At 35.1% G+C, this 13,932-nt stretch overlaps 1 protein-coding gene across 1 annotated transcript in view; it reads left to right on the top strand.

Annotated features, from left to right (window-relative positions):
* Nucleotides 1-13,932, top strand: part of USH2A (usherin) — a 385,837-nt gene that overhangs the window by 125,116 nt on the left and 246,789 nt on the right. The window contains exons 21-22 of the mRNA XM_054170013.1: nucleotides 8,357-8,487; nucleotides 13,661-13,787. Coding sequence (XP_054025988.1) covers nucleotides 8,357-8,487; nucleotides 13,661-13,787 — 258 coding nt within the window. The remainder of the gene's footprint in view (nucleotides 1-8,356; nucleotides 8,488-13,660; nucleotides 13,788-13,932) is intronic.

Below are 13,932 nucleotides of genomic sequence, written 5' to 3'. Positions count from 1 at the left end.
AATACTAATAGATGAAAACATTTTATATTCCTTTCAGTCAGTTCTTAATTTGACAGGGTTTATTTGCAGTTTATGGTCTACCTTAAAACTCTCCATTAACTTGGATATGTTAGCTTTTTTTGCTGTTCTACCATGAGTAGCATTTGTTGCTGAGTGTGTAACTTGAAACTATGCTTTTTGCTGAGTGGTGGCTCTGTGGTGTTGTATTTCTGTCTAAAAGGGTTGTGGGTTTTTTCCCTCCTTGTTACGTTTCCATTTTTGTCCTGTAGTATTCCTCAAGACGCTCATCAACTTATTTTAGCTTTTCTTCTGTTCCATATGTACACTGTCTAATCAATAATCTTCACTTGCTGCAGGATTTCCACCTTATTGTGCTTCCAGCTTCTGTGATGCTGTGTGATGGGGACTCTGCCTTGGCTAGTGTACTGTTATTTAAATTTGCTGTGTTTCAGATCATTACACTGACTTTAGTTTTGATGTATTTGCATCTTACTGGGTTCTAGTCTTACTCTTTTTCCCTGATCAGTTAAATTACTTTTTGCGCAGTGTTACATTTGTACTACTGCTGGAAATACTAGCTAAAGGCTTATAATTGAAGTGCTATTTACAACTACTGACCTCCAGCTCATTTCTGATTTCACTGTGATGTTGACCTTTTATAGATTGAACTGTTGTAAATCTTTGAAGTGATTCTTCTTGTCATCATATTTCTAGTAATTATGATTTGCATTGCATTAACACCTAGAAGCCTCTCCCACTTTATCCTTGTTGCATAAGATGACCTTTTATATGCACTAGTTCACATATGGGTAACAGAATACAGATCATTCTCTAAAGAGTTTATCCTGAAATGAAGATGAATCCTTGCTCCTATTTCTGTACATTAAATATCATGGTTTGAATTAATGATATTACTCATAAAGGATTCTTAGTGCTAGCAAATATTTTCTTCCTTTTCCACCAGAATCTTAGTCTGTTGAACTTCTTTCTAGCCCCTGTAAAGCTAAATAAAAATAATCATTTCAGGTATGAGATGCGAGAGGCCATAACTGCATAATTTTTTTCTCAAATGTTGCTCAAGTTGAGCAATAACTTCAGAGGAAGTATTAGCTGAATATTGGGCTGATGTTTCCTCTTTGTTTATATTTTATGCCAATATCAAGAGCAATGTAGAAAAAAACTTCCAGCTTATCCTTATCTCAAGCAGGATTTGACTTTTGGAGTATCAAGATTATGGTTATTATTTCTGCTCTGGTAGCTATGCTGGTTGGATGTTTGCTTGTTTTATATGGTCCCAATGTACACAAGTGGAAGACAGTTAAGAATTATCCTCCTAGACTTGGTTAGTAAATTCCTGTGAGTGAAACTCTAGTTTCTTTAATGGTTGTATTGCTTTAAATATCTGTGTAAATAACTGGATGTTGACTCTAATGGCAGAGGAATACTGACAGATAATGATATCAACTACATCTCCTTATCGGGTTTCACTCTGATCTCTCAAATGTGTTTTTCTGAGGTGTTCCTTTATTTGTTTGCATAAATCTGGGTAATCAGACTGTCCATTTCCTTCTGGGTTATGATATTTCTTGTGTCAATGTTTTGCAGATTGTGCTAATTAAGTTCTTCTTCCCACTAAGGAGCTGTAAAATACCTGTGAAAAGGAGCACCTTTGCTTTGAACTTCTTCCTTTTTACTTTCCTTGAATGCTGTCTTGTTTGCGTGTTGAGCTGTGTAGGAAAGCTTCTCTGCTTCTTATGTACCGTTCCTAGACATTCTCATATGCTTGTGTTATGGCCTCTTGTGTACTAAGTGCAACAGTCCAGGTTGGTTTCGTTTGGTTTTGTTTTTTCTGTTTTTCTTTTATTTTACAGAACTACTTTTTGTAAATACAAAATCTTCAATGTATAAACTATGGTGGTTGGTTTGTTTGTTTGTTGTTTCATGGCATAAAGAATAGATTGGACAGTTCTGGAATTGCCCAGTAAATTGTAAACTGCAGCTATTGGTGTGCAGAGTAGAACAGAATAGAATAAACCAGGTTGGAAGAGACCTTCAAGATCATTGTGTCCAACCTATCATCCAACACCACCTAATCCACTAAACCATGCAACCAAGCACCCTATCAAGCACCCCGTCAAGTCTCAAGTAATATTAATACAGCCTGAGAATCTTCTCTTGTGATGTTGTGCATCACAGGTGGTATTTGGAGAAGGCTAAAACTGATACCCCTTTTTGGGTGTATTAGTGTTTCTCAAATATCAGGAAATATCTACTGTTTAGGGAGTCTTTCAGAATATATATGGGCATTTTACTTATTTTATATTTGTTTTAAGACTATGGAGAACAGAACAGTAAGGAATTTTCAAACATTACCTAACCTTATACAAGTGATACTGGTCACGATTCTTCAGGAAGGAATATGGTAGGAGGGGGTTTAAATGATGGTTCTTGAGTGACATACTTCAGTCACTGGCTGCATACAGACTCAAGGTCTCCTAATTTTGAATCTCTTGATTTAACCACTAGGTATTAGACTCTTCCAGAAGAAGCATCAGTCTGTAAGTGAGGGGATAAAGTGCTACTAATACATCAAATCTTATCAAATGACTTTAAACTTAGCTTTCTTTTCACCAAGGTTTGCTGTAAATCTTTCTTAGTAGGGAGTAGCAGGACTTGTGTCCTTGCTAAAAGGAGAAGATTGATTTACTGTATTCATATGGAACCCACAGCCTCCAATGAGTATGCAATAATGAATTGAAATATCCTATAGCTTTTACCTCTGTCCTACACTTTGGGAGACCTTAAAGACTGGAATCTGTAACAGAAGTCGATTTGATAGAAACTTATTAATGGAAGCCTCCTGCATAGAGTAGCAGCATAACAAATCTTTTAGTATGTGCAGTATTCTTATTCTTCAAATACTCTAATTGATTGTTCATTGGGCTCAGTCAGCCAAAAGTGGAGAGAAACTTTGTACAGACATCATTAGTTTTTCTCCATTTAAAGATTAATCATGAAGAGCTCTGGCTCTTTAATTCTGTAATTTGTATATTTAATGGGCTGCTGCAGAATCTATGACAGTAATTAGCATAGCCTGAAAACTCATTAATACGCAACAACATGATTAATGCAGCATTAATGCAAACATGACTGAAGTTATTTGGGTTATGTAGTAAGAAGATTAAAGCTAAAATGTCCTGTTTGTTTTACCAGTACTGGCTATAATGGGGTAGCAAGCAAAATAAGAAAAAGGAGGTATCAAATTAGTCAGTTCAGTGTAAAAGAAATACTCAATTCTTATCAAGAGGATTTGCAGATTCATTGGTTTCCACAAGAAATATTGCATCTTTCTGCCTTTCATTCACTCATATTCTGTGCTTATGCTTGTTCAGCATTTCAGTATGACTGAGTCTTTTGGCAATGTGAGGTATTAAGAGTATATAAAAGGTCTTTGAATTATGTCATCCTGAATGAAGTACAATTCCACTCCCCCCCACCGCCCCCAAAATACTGGGGCTTCATACAGCCAAATTTGAAAAACAATGACTTTCTAGCTTCCCCTGGTTTTGCTATCATCACAAATTAAAAAGGACTGATGACTTGCAAGTGGACATTCCAGTTGAAGTTTGGAAAAAGTTTAAGAAAATTATTTTTTATGTGTTTGTGCATGCATATATATATATATATATATGTGTGTGTATACATATGTATATGACTTTAAAGTATGTATTTAATTTTCTACTAAAAGCCTAAACACACAGTCTCAGGCTGCGCCAGGGGAGGTTCAGGCTAGATGTTAGGAAAAAGTTCTATACAGAAAGAGTGATTGCACATTGGAATGGGCTGCCTGTGGAGGTGGTGGAGTCGCCACCACTGGAGGTTTTCAGGAGAAGACTTGATGGGGTGCTTGGTGCTGTGGGTTAGTTGTTTGGGTGGTGTTGGATTGGTTGGACACGATGATCTTGAAGGTCTCTTCCAACCTGGTTTATTCTATGTATATTCTATGTGTATTCTATGTATCTTCAGCTACCTGCAAAATGTATTAAAGCAACTTAAAAATGTGCAGCATTTACTTCATCAGTGAAAATTTTAACTCTCTAATATTTGTGATGATGAACTTCAAAACTGTTTTCAAACGCATTAAGGTAATAGCAAAAAATGGAGCCCATTCCTGTACCAGAGACTATAAAAGATGTTGGGCAGATTTGGAAAGAATATTTTCCAGCTTCTTGCAATAAATTCCAGAAAGCTACAGCTATCACAAAGGGTGAGGAACTTCTCATTCGGCAGAGGGTCTTTATGAGCATCTCCAGGAAAGTGTCCTTTGTGATCCTTTGTTTTCCCCAGCTCCATCATCCATTATGAGAAACTGCTTCAAAATTTCCTGAAGTCTCTTTAATTTTTGAAAAGTAAATTTTCTTATAAAGTATAGAATCATAGAATCAACCAGGTTGGAAAAGCTCTCAGAGGTCATCAAGGATTTTAAAACACTTTTTTAGCTATTATAGTGAGATGTGGCATCTAAAAATCACTTTCATGGAGAGAATAATGGCTAAGTTCAATGGAAGTCTATAGTAACTGAGACTTTTACTCCCCATCTACCTTCTTCCTAGGTAAAAACCCCTAAATTTTGGGTTATAATTTGGGTAGGGAAATGTACTTTATATAGGCAAAATCTTTTGTACACAGTCTTAAATGCTTAAAGTTTGTCATCCTGATGGGACTACTGAGAGTCTAATGCTGTGGTCAAAATTCCATATAACAATTTCTATTCGTTTTTGTTGGCATTATGCATAAACAAAGGATTTAGTAAGTATAAAGAGATCACTTTTTTTTACCAACAATTTTCATTTGATTGAAATGCACAATTACATCACTATGTACACCACATCATGTAATGATATAAGTAGAACAGAAATGCAAATTTGTGTTTGTACAATTGTGCAGTTCTGGGAGAAATTGCACTGAAAATGGATGTGCTTCACAATTAGTTTGTAATAATGCTTTGTGATTTTCCAGATATTAGATACCTTTTATTCTTTATATAGATTTTTTTCCCAATCATAATGTGCACTGTTTTCCTTTTATGCATAAAGAAAATGCCATAATATGCTAATTATTATTTCTACTTTTTAATCCTATACATATGGGTTGGGATTTGATGCATTTATGAAAATTAAACTAATACTGTTCCTGCTGATGGCATCCAGATTGAAACCATTTGTGTGACTGACACTTGGACACATTGCTTCATGTGGTTATATACAGGTTTTGATGAAAGGACAAGGAACTTTTGAGAGTTGCAGCAACTTCTGTGTATTTAATTGGTCTAATCCCTTTTATTTGTTAGCTATTTTGACTGGACTTTGAGCATGCAGTTGTAGAGAAAGGTACTTTGTGGGTTTAGCTGAGTACACAGGACAAAGAGATTAGTTGTAAGTAGGCCACTTTGCTGAAATCTCTCAGCTGTTATTGTAAAAGATGTTTTCAATTATCTTGCCCATCTGCCTACATTCTTCCCTCAAGTCCTGCTCCCCAGAATTTAAAAATGTTGAAAGACATTGTGCATGTTTTCGTATTTTTAAATGCCAACTTATTATTTATTTTTAAAACTTAATTCAATTAAACTGGAAAGGTGTTTCACAGGAAGCAAGACCTCTTTGGTCTGGGTGAAACAAATCCTATTTGAATATTTGTTTTGCAAGAATATTTAGCATTAGTCAGAAGTAAATTTTATTGCCACAATAATTTAAAATTAATAGTATATGTTACGCTAATCTGGGAGCTGCTCTAATTTATTGATATTTCTCTTTCTTACTGCCAGCTGTCCCTTCTGAACTCAACATAACCCTGTGTGCTCTGTAAATTTTCTTTAAGCAAAAACTGTAGCCAGCCTCTCGAAAGCACATTCTTGCTCATGAAATAATTTTGTGCAGATTTTGCAAGCTACTCTGAATTGCACCAGAATAATCAGACTCCAGAAGTGCATCTGAGTTGCTGAAGTTCTCAGGCTTGCTAAACTTAAATGAAGGAGGAAAAGAGGTATTATAAACATTGCTCGAGATATGTTTTCTTTATGAGACAAAAAGCTGGGTTCTGACTCATCTGATGTTATAGTACTAGTGTATTTTTATACTTCTAATATCATCCTGTTACTAAAAGGACCTCCCAAAACTCTGTGCACTGTCAGACTTGCATGCTGGTATTGTGTCTCAGTTGAACGACCATGTTGGTCACTCACATCCTAATTCTTCTATCGATATGAGTGGGTCATCTTGAAACTAGGATAACACCCTAGTCACAATCCACTGCTTCATAAGTAGAAGCTAAGTAGATCCTTGCAGATCAGGATGCTTTAAAATTGTAATAAACATAATATTAGTAATTTATTTTACTTGCCCTTTTGTTAACTGTATTTTATGTGCACTGTATACAATGCTTGTATTGTTTGGTATAGTTAAAGTTAAAGAAATTATAGTTAAGGAAATTAAATTACAGAAAGTAGCAAAAAATCTTTATTTATAATTAAAGCAATTCTGACAGCTTCTCCAACTGCAGCCATAATTTGAAATGGAATTAAAGATTTTATCTGAATGACATTAATGTTTAATTTGTAGTAGAATTTGCTGTTGTTTTTTTTTTTTTCCCAGAAACGATAACTCCTTGTAGACAATCATTTTTGCCACATCAAGAATGAAGCTAAAGTTTTAGAAGTGCATACTGAAATAGTAGACAGAACTCTCTGCAAAACTTTCTTGCATAATCTTCCCTTCCTCCCTTCAACAAATGCAATGTGGTTTTCAACTCCAGATTTTCAAAAGGAAGGTTTTTGTGTTTAGGTTAAGTAAGATCTGTTTTCAGTATCAATAAGGCAGAAAAATTACATACATGTAGTTGCTACAAGTCTGAGTGGAACTTTGGGCTATGTTTTTTTATTAGGTTGGTTGTTGATTTTTGTTTGGGGTTTGGGTTGTTTGAGCATGAAGTCCAACCTGGATTTGAAAAATTATTTTTTTTTCCCCCAATTTGAGAGGTTTTTATCTTCAAATGAAAATATTATCTATGAGACTGAAGTTTGCTTAATATTTGATTTCTCCATGGCAGCCATGTTTAGAAATACAAGGAAATTATTAATATTGAGAGGTTAAAGTACTTAGAGTGAAATAGTATGAACTTCCTTATAGGAAACTCTAAATGTACCTGAACTTAAAGGGGTAGAGTCCTTTTCTCAATTATGTAATATGTTAGAAGAATGTGCTCTGGCCAAACCCAGTGGTTTCTGATTGATCAATACCCAAAGAAGAAAGCAAGCTCTTGCATAAAGTCTGAAAACTTCTAGAATTACTGTAGTATTATTGTTGTAAACCATGTAATTTGCATTTTCTAGGACAGTGTTATAAAATAATTGTGGGTTTGCAGAAACTCATTAACTCACTAAATCATAGTCATAAAAGATTGGTGGTTATCCAAAACATGTTTATTTGAAAGTATACTTCTCAAAACTTGATACATAATTTATGAATTGTTTCATTAATGTCTCCTTAAGTAGTTACTGAGTATATACCATTGGACAACAATAGTACAATGTTTACAAGCTGATTTGATATTTCATTTATGGTAAAAAGAAAAGTAATGCAAACATGCTTTTCCCCCTTGTATGTCAGCTGAATGACAGTTCATGTGCTGGGACAATATTTTATCAGAAGCTATATGAAGGATTATTGATACTGATCTGGAAAGTTCTTAATTAAACTTGGTTCATCAATTATTACTTGGAATATTTCCTACTTTTGTCAAAACTTGTTCTTTACCGGGTGTTCCTTATTCATTTAGATATACATATTTATAACAGATTATACATAAGTATGCACATAAATATTTGTGTGTGTGTATATATATCTATCTATCTCTCTCTATATATATATATCTTGGGACCAGGTTCCTACCATTCTTCATAGAAATCCTTCCACGCAGGAACCTCATTCCTACCTTACCAATAGAAATTATAAGGGACAAGTGAAAATCCACATATAAGACATCAATAATTATATCTGAATTACATTTATTTAAAAAGAAATCAATTACTGAACAGCTTAAGTCACAGGTCCTTATATTTATTAATGGTGAGTAAGGGCTCTGAAATCACAGATATTTTTCTCAAAGGCTAATTCAGTCTGGACTAGTAAACTTTCTCCTGCAAGGACTGGCAGGGGTTTAAGGTAAAAAAAAAATCCATGATTTTGATTTGCCACTTTACTGCTGTTTATAAAACATTTGTTTGCTTATAATTGCACTGTCAGAATTCATAAGAACCATTAACCATGGCATTAACCTTCTGCTTGCTTTTTCTACCCAGGTATTAAAGTGAAATTTAGAACCCAGGAATCTGATGGTTTGATTTTTTTCTCTGCATCACCTGGGAATCAGGAAGAATACATTGCACTTCAGCTGAAGAGCGGGCGTCCTTACTTCCTTTTTGATCCACAGGTACAGCAAAAAACTGGGTCCTACATAAAAAGATTACAATATTTCTTTCATTTCTTCTTTACATACTTTATTTGTTGGTTTTCTTTTGTTGTTGTTATTAATTATGTTAATTCACTCTTCAGAACCCTTAGGTAACTGGAGATTTTGGAGAGAAAAACACTGAAAAAACCCAAACACTAAAGATTTTATCTTATTTTCTTTTTGTTTGTTTTTGTTGTGGTGGTCTTGGTGTTTTGTTGTTTTTCCACAATTTATAACTTTAGTTGTTTTGTTTTGTTTTCTGAGCGTTTTGTTTGTTGTTGTTTTTTGTCAGCACCACCATTCACCACTACAGCATAAAGGTGAGCTGCCCAGGGAGGTGGTGGAGTCACCATCCCTGGAGGTGTTCAAAAAAGGATTGGATGTGGCACTTGGAGCCATGGTTTAGTTAGTCATGAGGTGTTGGATGATAGGTTGGACTGGATGATCTCTGAGGTCTTTTCCAACCTTATGGATTCCATGATTTTTGGTTTTGTTCCCTTCCCCCACCTATTTTATGCCTTACTTTTAACTGTAAAAAATGCAGGTCTCATCTATATTCAGTCCCTAGAGCTTCTCCACTCAGCTAATATTTTCAGTAGTTACTATTTTGAATTTTAACAAATTACTTGTTCATAAATATCCTAATTTTTCCATTTCATTTGAACCGGCATCTCTGTCCTATACTGATTTTTAGAATCATCACTTCCATATCTTTCCCTGTTCTTATGAATCCTGAAATAATATATTTTGCTGGTTTAGTGACAGCATATATTAAAAATAAATCAAATTCAAGACTTTCAGGAATAGTGCATGTCTTAACAGTTGATTTACTAGCCTGAACGCTATCTTGAAAGCTAATGCTTTCTAATTTCTCATTAATAACGTGGATCAGAATCCTGTGCAGATTCCTGTATACATTACAGTCGCCTACATCAATATACTTCTTGTAGTATCCTTTTCAAAAACTGTAAGTATCAAAATCTTCCAGTCTTCTGTACCCTTAAAATGCTGTCCTATTTTACTATCTTAGCCTTTGTTTCTTTGTTCTGTATGCAGTTTGTTTCTTTTTGCTATTATTTGCTATTCCTGTCCTATAACGTCAGGAATCATGTTCTGTAGCAGCAATTCCCATTCCTTCATTTGTCCATCACAGTTTGCATTAGTGTTCAAATGCTTTAACTACTACTTATTGACATTATGTGAGTTCCTAAATTTGTTAAGCATATCATTGTTGTTAATTGTGGCCTTGACACATATGATAAGCATTTATGGTCCTTTCTCTGTGCTCTTTCGTTAAAAATGGCAAAAATTCTTTTTGATGACAATTGTTTCTCTGCTGCTTTTCATCCAGAGCAGCATGGTGTAATACTCTGTGCTCCTTTTCAGCTGTGTCCTGTCATAGGTTAATTCTTTTTACCCTTAGTCCCTTTCAGGATTCTTATGTATATCTTTGCTCATGGTCAGCAGCATGATTTCTCTTGTATCTGCTATGGGGATAATTCAGCTAAGTCTTTTTAGTGGGGAGTCATCATCAGCTTAACTTGTTCCTTCTCTCAGTGTTAATTTCAAATCCTTTTCTTCCTGTCCATTCATTATTCTCTTAACTTTATATAGACCACCATTTTTCTGACAAGGTCTTTTCTCACCCTTCTATGTTATCTACCTGTTTGTTTATCCTTCCTTATTCCTTAACTGTCATTCTTTGTGGGTTTCTACTCATGGTCCAGGGAGCATGAGGTGTTTTCACTAACAGATTCATTCATCAGTCTTGTCTGCATATCAGTCTGTTCTGTAGCCCTTCCTTCAAACTCACTGTGTCTGCAAAACTTCAACTGTTTGTGGAGTGTCTTCTCATCATAATGCCTTTAAACCCACCCCTGAATTACACAACTGACTCTAGCTAAAATTAGATTATATTCCAGTGGCTACAGATCATTTATTCTATCTTTTCCTGGGGAAGCACTAAATACTTTATATAAAGTGAAATCACTAACAGTGGAAATTTAAGGCCAGTCTGGAGCATCATTTTCCTTAGTGACTAGTACAGTCTTCTGAGGATAGAGTATCAGGATTCTTACAATATGGAGGGAATTGAATCCAACTGTTCCATTTTAGAATATGATCCATTTACTAAAGTTTTTAGGGGGAATACTCAATATTTTTATTGTTGCCTGCATTTGTGCAGAGGATGAAGTAGAAGGCACAGCCTTAAGGATGAGATGTAACTCCCCAAAAAAGGAAGCTGGAGAACACCTGCCTGTGAATCCTGACTATACCCCGCTGCTTGGTGTTGGCAAAACAGCAGTACTTAGAGCTGCATTACAGTACCTGAAGAAAATTTACAGGAAAGCTGGAGAGAGACTTTTCATAAGGGTATCTAGTGATAGGACAAAGTGAAGTGGCTTTAAGCTGAGGGAGAATAGGTTTAGACTGGGTCTTAGGAAGAACTTCAGTACAAGAGTGGTGAGATTCTGGAATAAGTTGTCTAGAGAGGTTGTGAATGAGTCCTCCTTGGAAGTATTAATGGCCAGGTTGGATGAGGCCTTGAGCAACCAAGTCTAGTTGTGAGGCATCGCTGCCTGTGGCAGGGAGGTTGGAGTAGATGATCAATAAGGTCCCTTCCAACCTAAGTCATTCTGTGATTCTATTTAGGACTTTGAGCATTTGAAGAACTTGACTGGGAGAACTGTAGTTACATTTAGACTTTGGCATTTAGACAGTCCTGTAGAGGATCTGTATTTGTGATATTTCTACATATTTTCATGAATGTAATCATTACCATGAAGAGCCACAGAGATTCATATTTACTTAGCTGAGAGCTTTACTGAGAGCTACTAAAAATAAAGACTTATTGCATTGCTCAGCAAACCAATCCAGATTTTGATGTCTGATTTGCAAAATGTATAGCAAGCCATTTCACAAGTCACTCAAGTAGTTCTGGATAAAATGGCATACAGAGGTCTCCAGTACAGTGCATGCTGAACCTTGAACACTGTGTTTATTTATTTGTTATTTTTATTTCCCCCTGAATTTAAGCACAGGTTAGCACATATGCTTGTGTGGTCCCAGGTTGAATTTGCTACAGATAAATGTGGTTTCTGATGTACAGAACTGTTAATGCTCTAAACTGTTTCCAAACATAATATGAAGAAGCACTTATTCAGGCACCTGATCTTTAGAATGCAGCATCGTTTGTAACAATTTTAACGCTAACTAAGTACACTTTGATGAGACAGCATTTAATAAAATGCTCATTAATTTCATCATTAGCAAGAGTATGCTAAGAAGTAAGCCAGTTTCTTATGTCACGCCCAATTAGCATCCCATGCTAGTAATCCCATTAGTATTGTTGAATTCACTAATGGAAAAACTAATGGGCATGCTACCAGGGCACATTAATTGGGCATGACACCAGTTCTGGTTTTAATTATTAAACTACGATAATGAAATGTGTGTTTGTAAAATATTAAAATGTTGAAATAGGAAAGAAGACAATAAAAAATAGTATATGAAAAAGTACACCTTAGTATGTAAGAATATATAGCTTTGTATTGTTGTCATGGGATAGAGGACCGCTGTGCAAACTACCTCAGTACCAAGATGTTGCCTGAATGAAGTAGGAAACACACTGTAAATATTCGTGGGAAATGATTTTTTCTCTGTAATTGTGTACATATGTGCACATCCTATATATTTTCATACACAAGCTACACAGTGACAGTCTCTAACTCAAAATGTACTGTGAAATGTACACTGTGTTTATAAATCTGTATGATGACAAGCAATTTCTAATAGAGACACATCACTGAATGCAGAATACTAAATTTTAACATGATTTATTTATTTTTTTAAATATCACAATAGGTGGTTGTTTCATCAACAGGTTTTCTTCTATGTATAACTCCAAGGTCCTTGAGCCAGAAAGAGCACTAGAAGATTTGAAAAAAAAAACACCAAACAACCCAGCAAACCAAAACACTAAACCAACAGCCCACAGAACTCCAAACAGGGTAGACCCCCAAAATACAAGGAACCTTTCCTTTTTCTTTTTCACAGTTTTTGGAAATTATGGTTTTTGAAGCCTGTTTTAACCCATACAGTAACTGCAAAGGTCCTGGTTCTTTAATATTATGTAATGCCTATGCAAAGAAATGTTCTTCCACTCAGCAGCTGCCTGCTACATAGGAGAGTTGTATTTTGTGATTTCGATAGAATAACTTGGACTTCCAGCATGGTTCAAGTTACGGTGTCAGGTCCTAAGGCAATAGTACAGGAATCATTGGAAACTATGATTATTTGGGTATAAATCTCAGGAACATTCTTGAAATCTGTTAACTTTATTTTTAGTGCATCATTATATGGTGGGGTTTTTTGGGTATTTTGTTTGTTTGCTAACAGTCTTGAGATTGGTTTGGCAGCACCATCTGTTAAATCCCTCTTACTCAGCAATTCAGAAAAAGATTCTCTGCCTTTTGTCATGGATGTCTCTAAATTCATCCATTCATTTTTATTTTAATAAGAATAGGTAAAAGATTTTTGCGTCCCTTATATGTTGAAAACATCTCCAGCAACTGTCTTGTCTTTTATTTATTTTTTTTTAACCATTTTCCCTAAATCTCATGGAGTGAGCTTTTCTTCCATAAGAAAATGCAAGTCCTTTGGATACCAGGTTAACAGAGACATAATACACATGTCCATACTGTCTTACACCTCTTTTTTGTTTCCCTTCCTCTAGACAGGTGCTGCAATCACCAATCTTGATATGCACTTGCTTTCTGTAGATGGCCATGAGGCTTCACAACCTGAGCAATCCATTAAGTAGTTAAACAAAGACTTCATATAAGAAAAAGTTTAAAAATCTGAGTGACTTGACCCTCAGTAATTTGTGCTTTATCCTCTTTTTTTTTTTTAATCAGAGAAACTACACAGGGTTTTCTATTTGTAATTTGTAATACAAACTGAACTGGATCCTTGATCCCTCATTTAATCTTTGAAAAGGTTAATTTAGTGGGAAATCAGTCCTAAACATCATTCAGTATTCCAAACCAAAAAGTCAGAGAACTTTTGTCTTTATTTTTATGTGTTATATACCACATGTAATGCTAAACCTTACCTTCATAATATTCTAAATTGTTTTTTGATTTACAAAAAGGGATCTGCAGTAGCAGTCACTCCAACGAATGATGGTGGAAAAGAGTACAATGATAACAGCTGGCACCAAATAATCGCTACAAGAATACAAGCACTGGGAAATATCACAGTAGATGGACAGTACACAGGTAATGAATCCAGTTCCATTTTCCCTTTTTAAATTTTTATTGGTATTACTCTATGTGTTGCTCACTTTCTTGCTTTTCTACTGCCTGTATTTATCTATACAGCAAAAAAAATAAAAAATAATTCAGTTTTCTGACAATATCACTA

The sequence above is a fragment of the Dryobates pubescens genome, chromosome 2 (genome assembly GCF_014839835.1).
Source record: "Dryobates pubescens isolate bDryPub1 chromosome 2, bDryPub1.pri, whole genome shotgun sequence".
Taxonomy (NCBI): domain Eukaryota; kingdom Metazoa; phylum Chordata; class Aves; order Piciformes; family Picidae; genus Dryobates; species Dryobates pubescens.
Note: the sequence above shows the minus strand (reverse complement) of the source record. Positions and strands in the feature narration are given on the sequence as shown.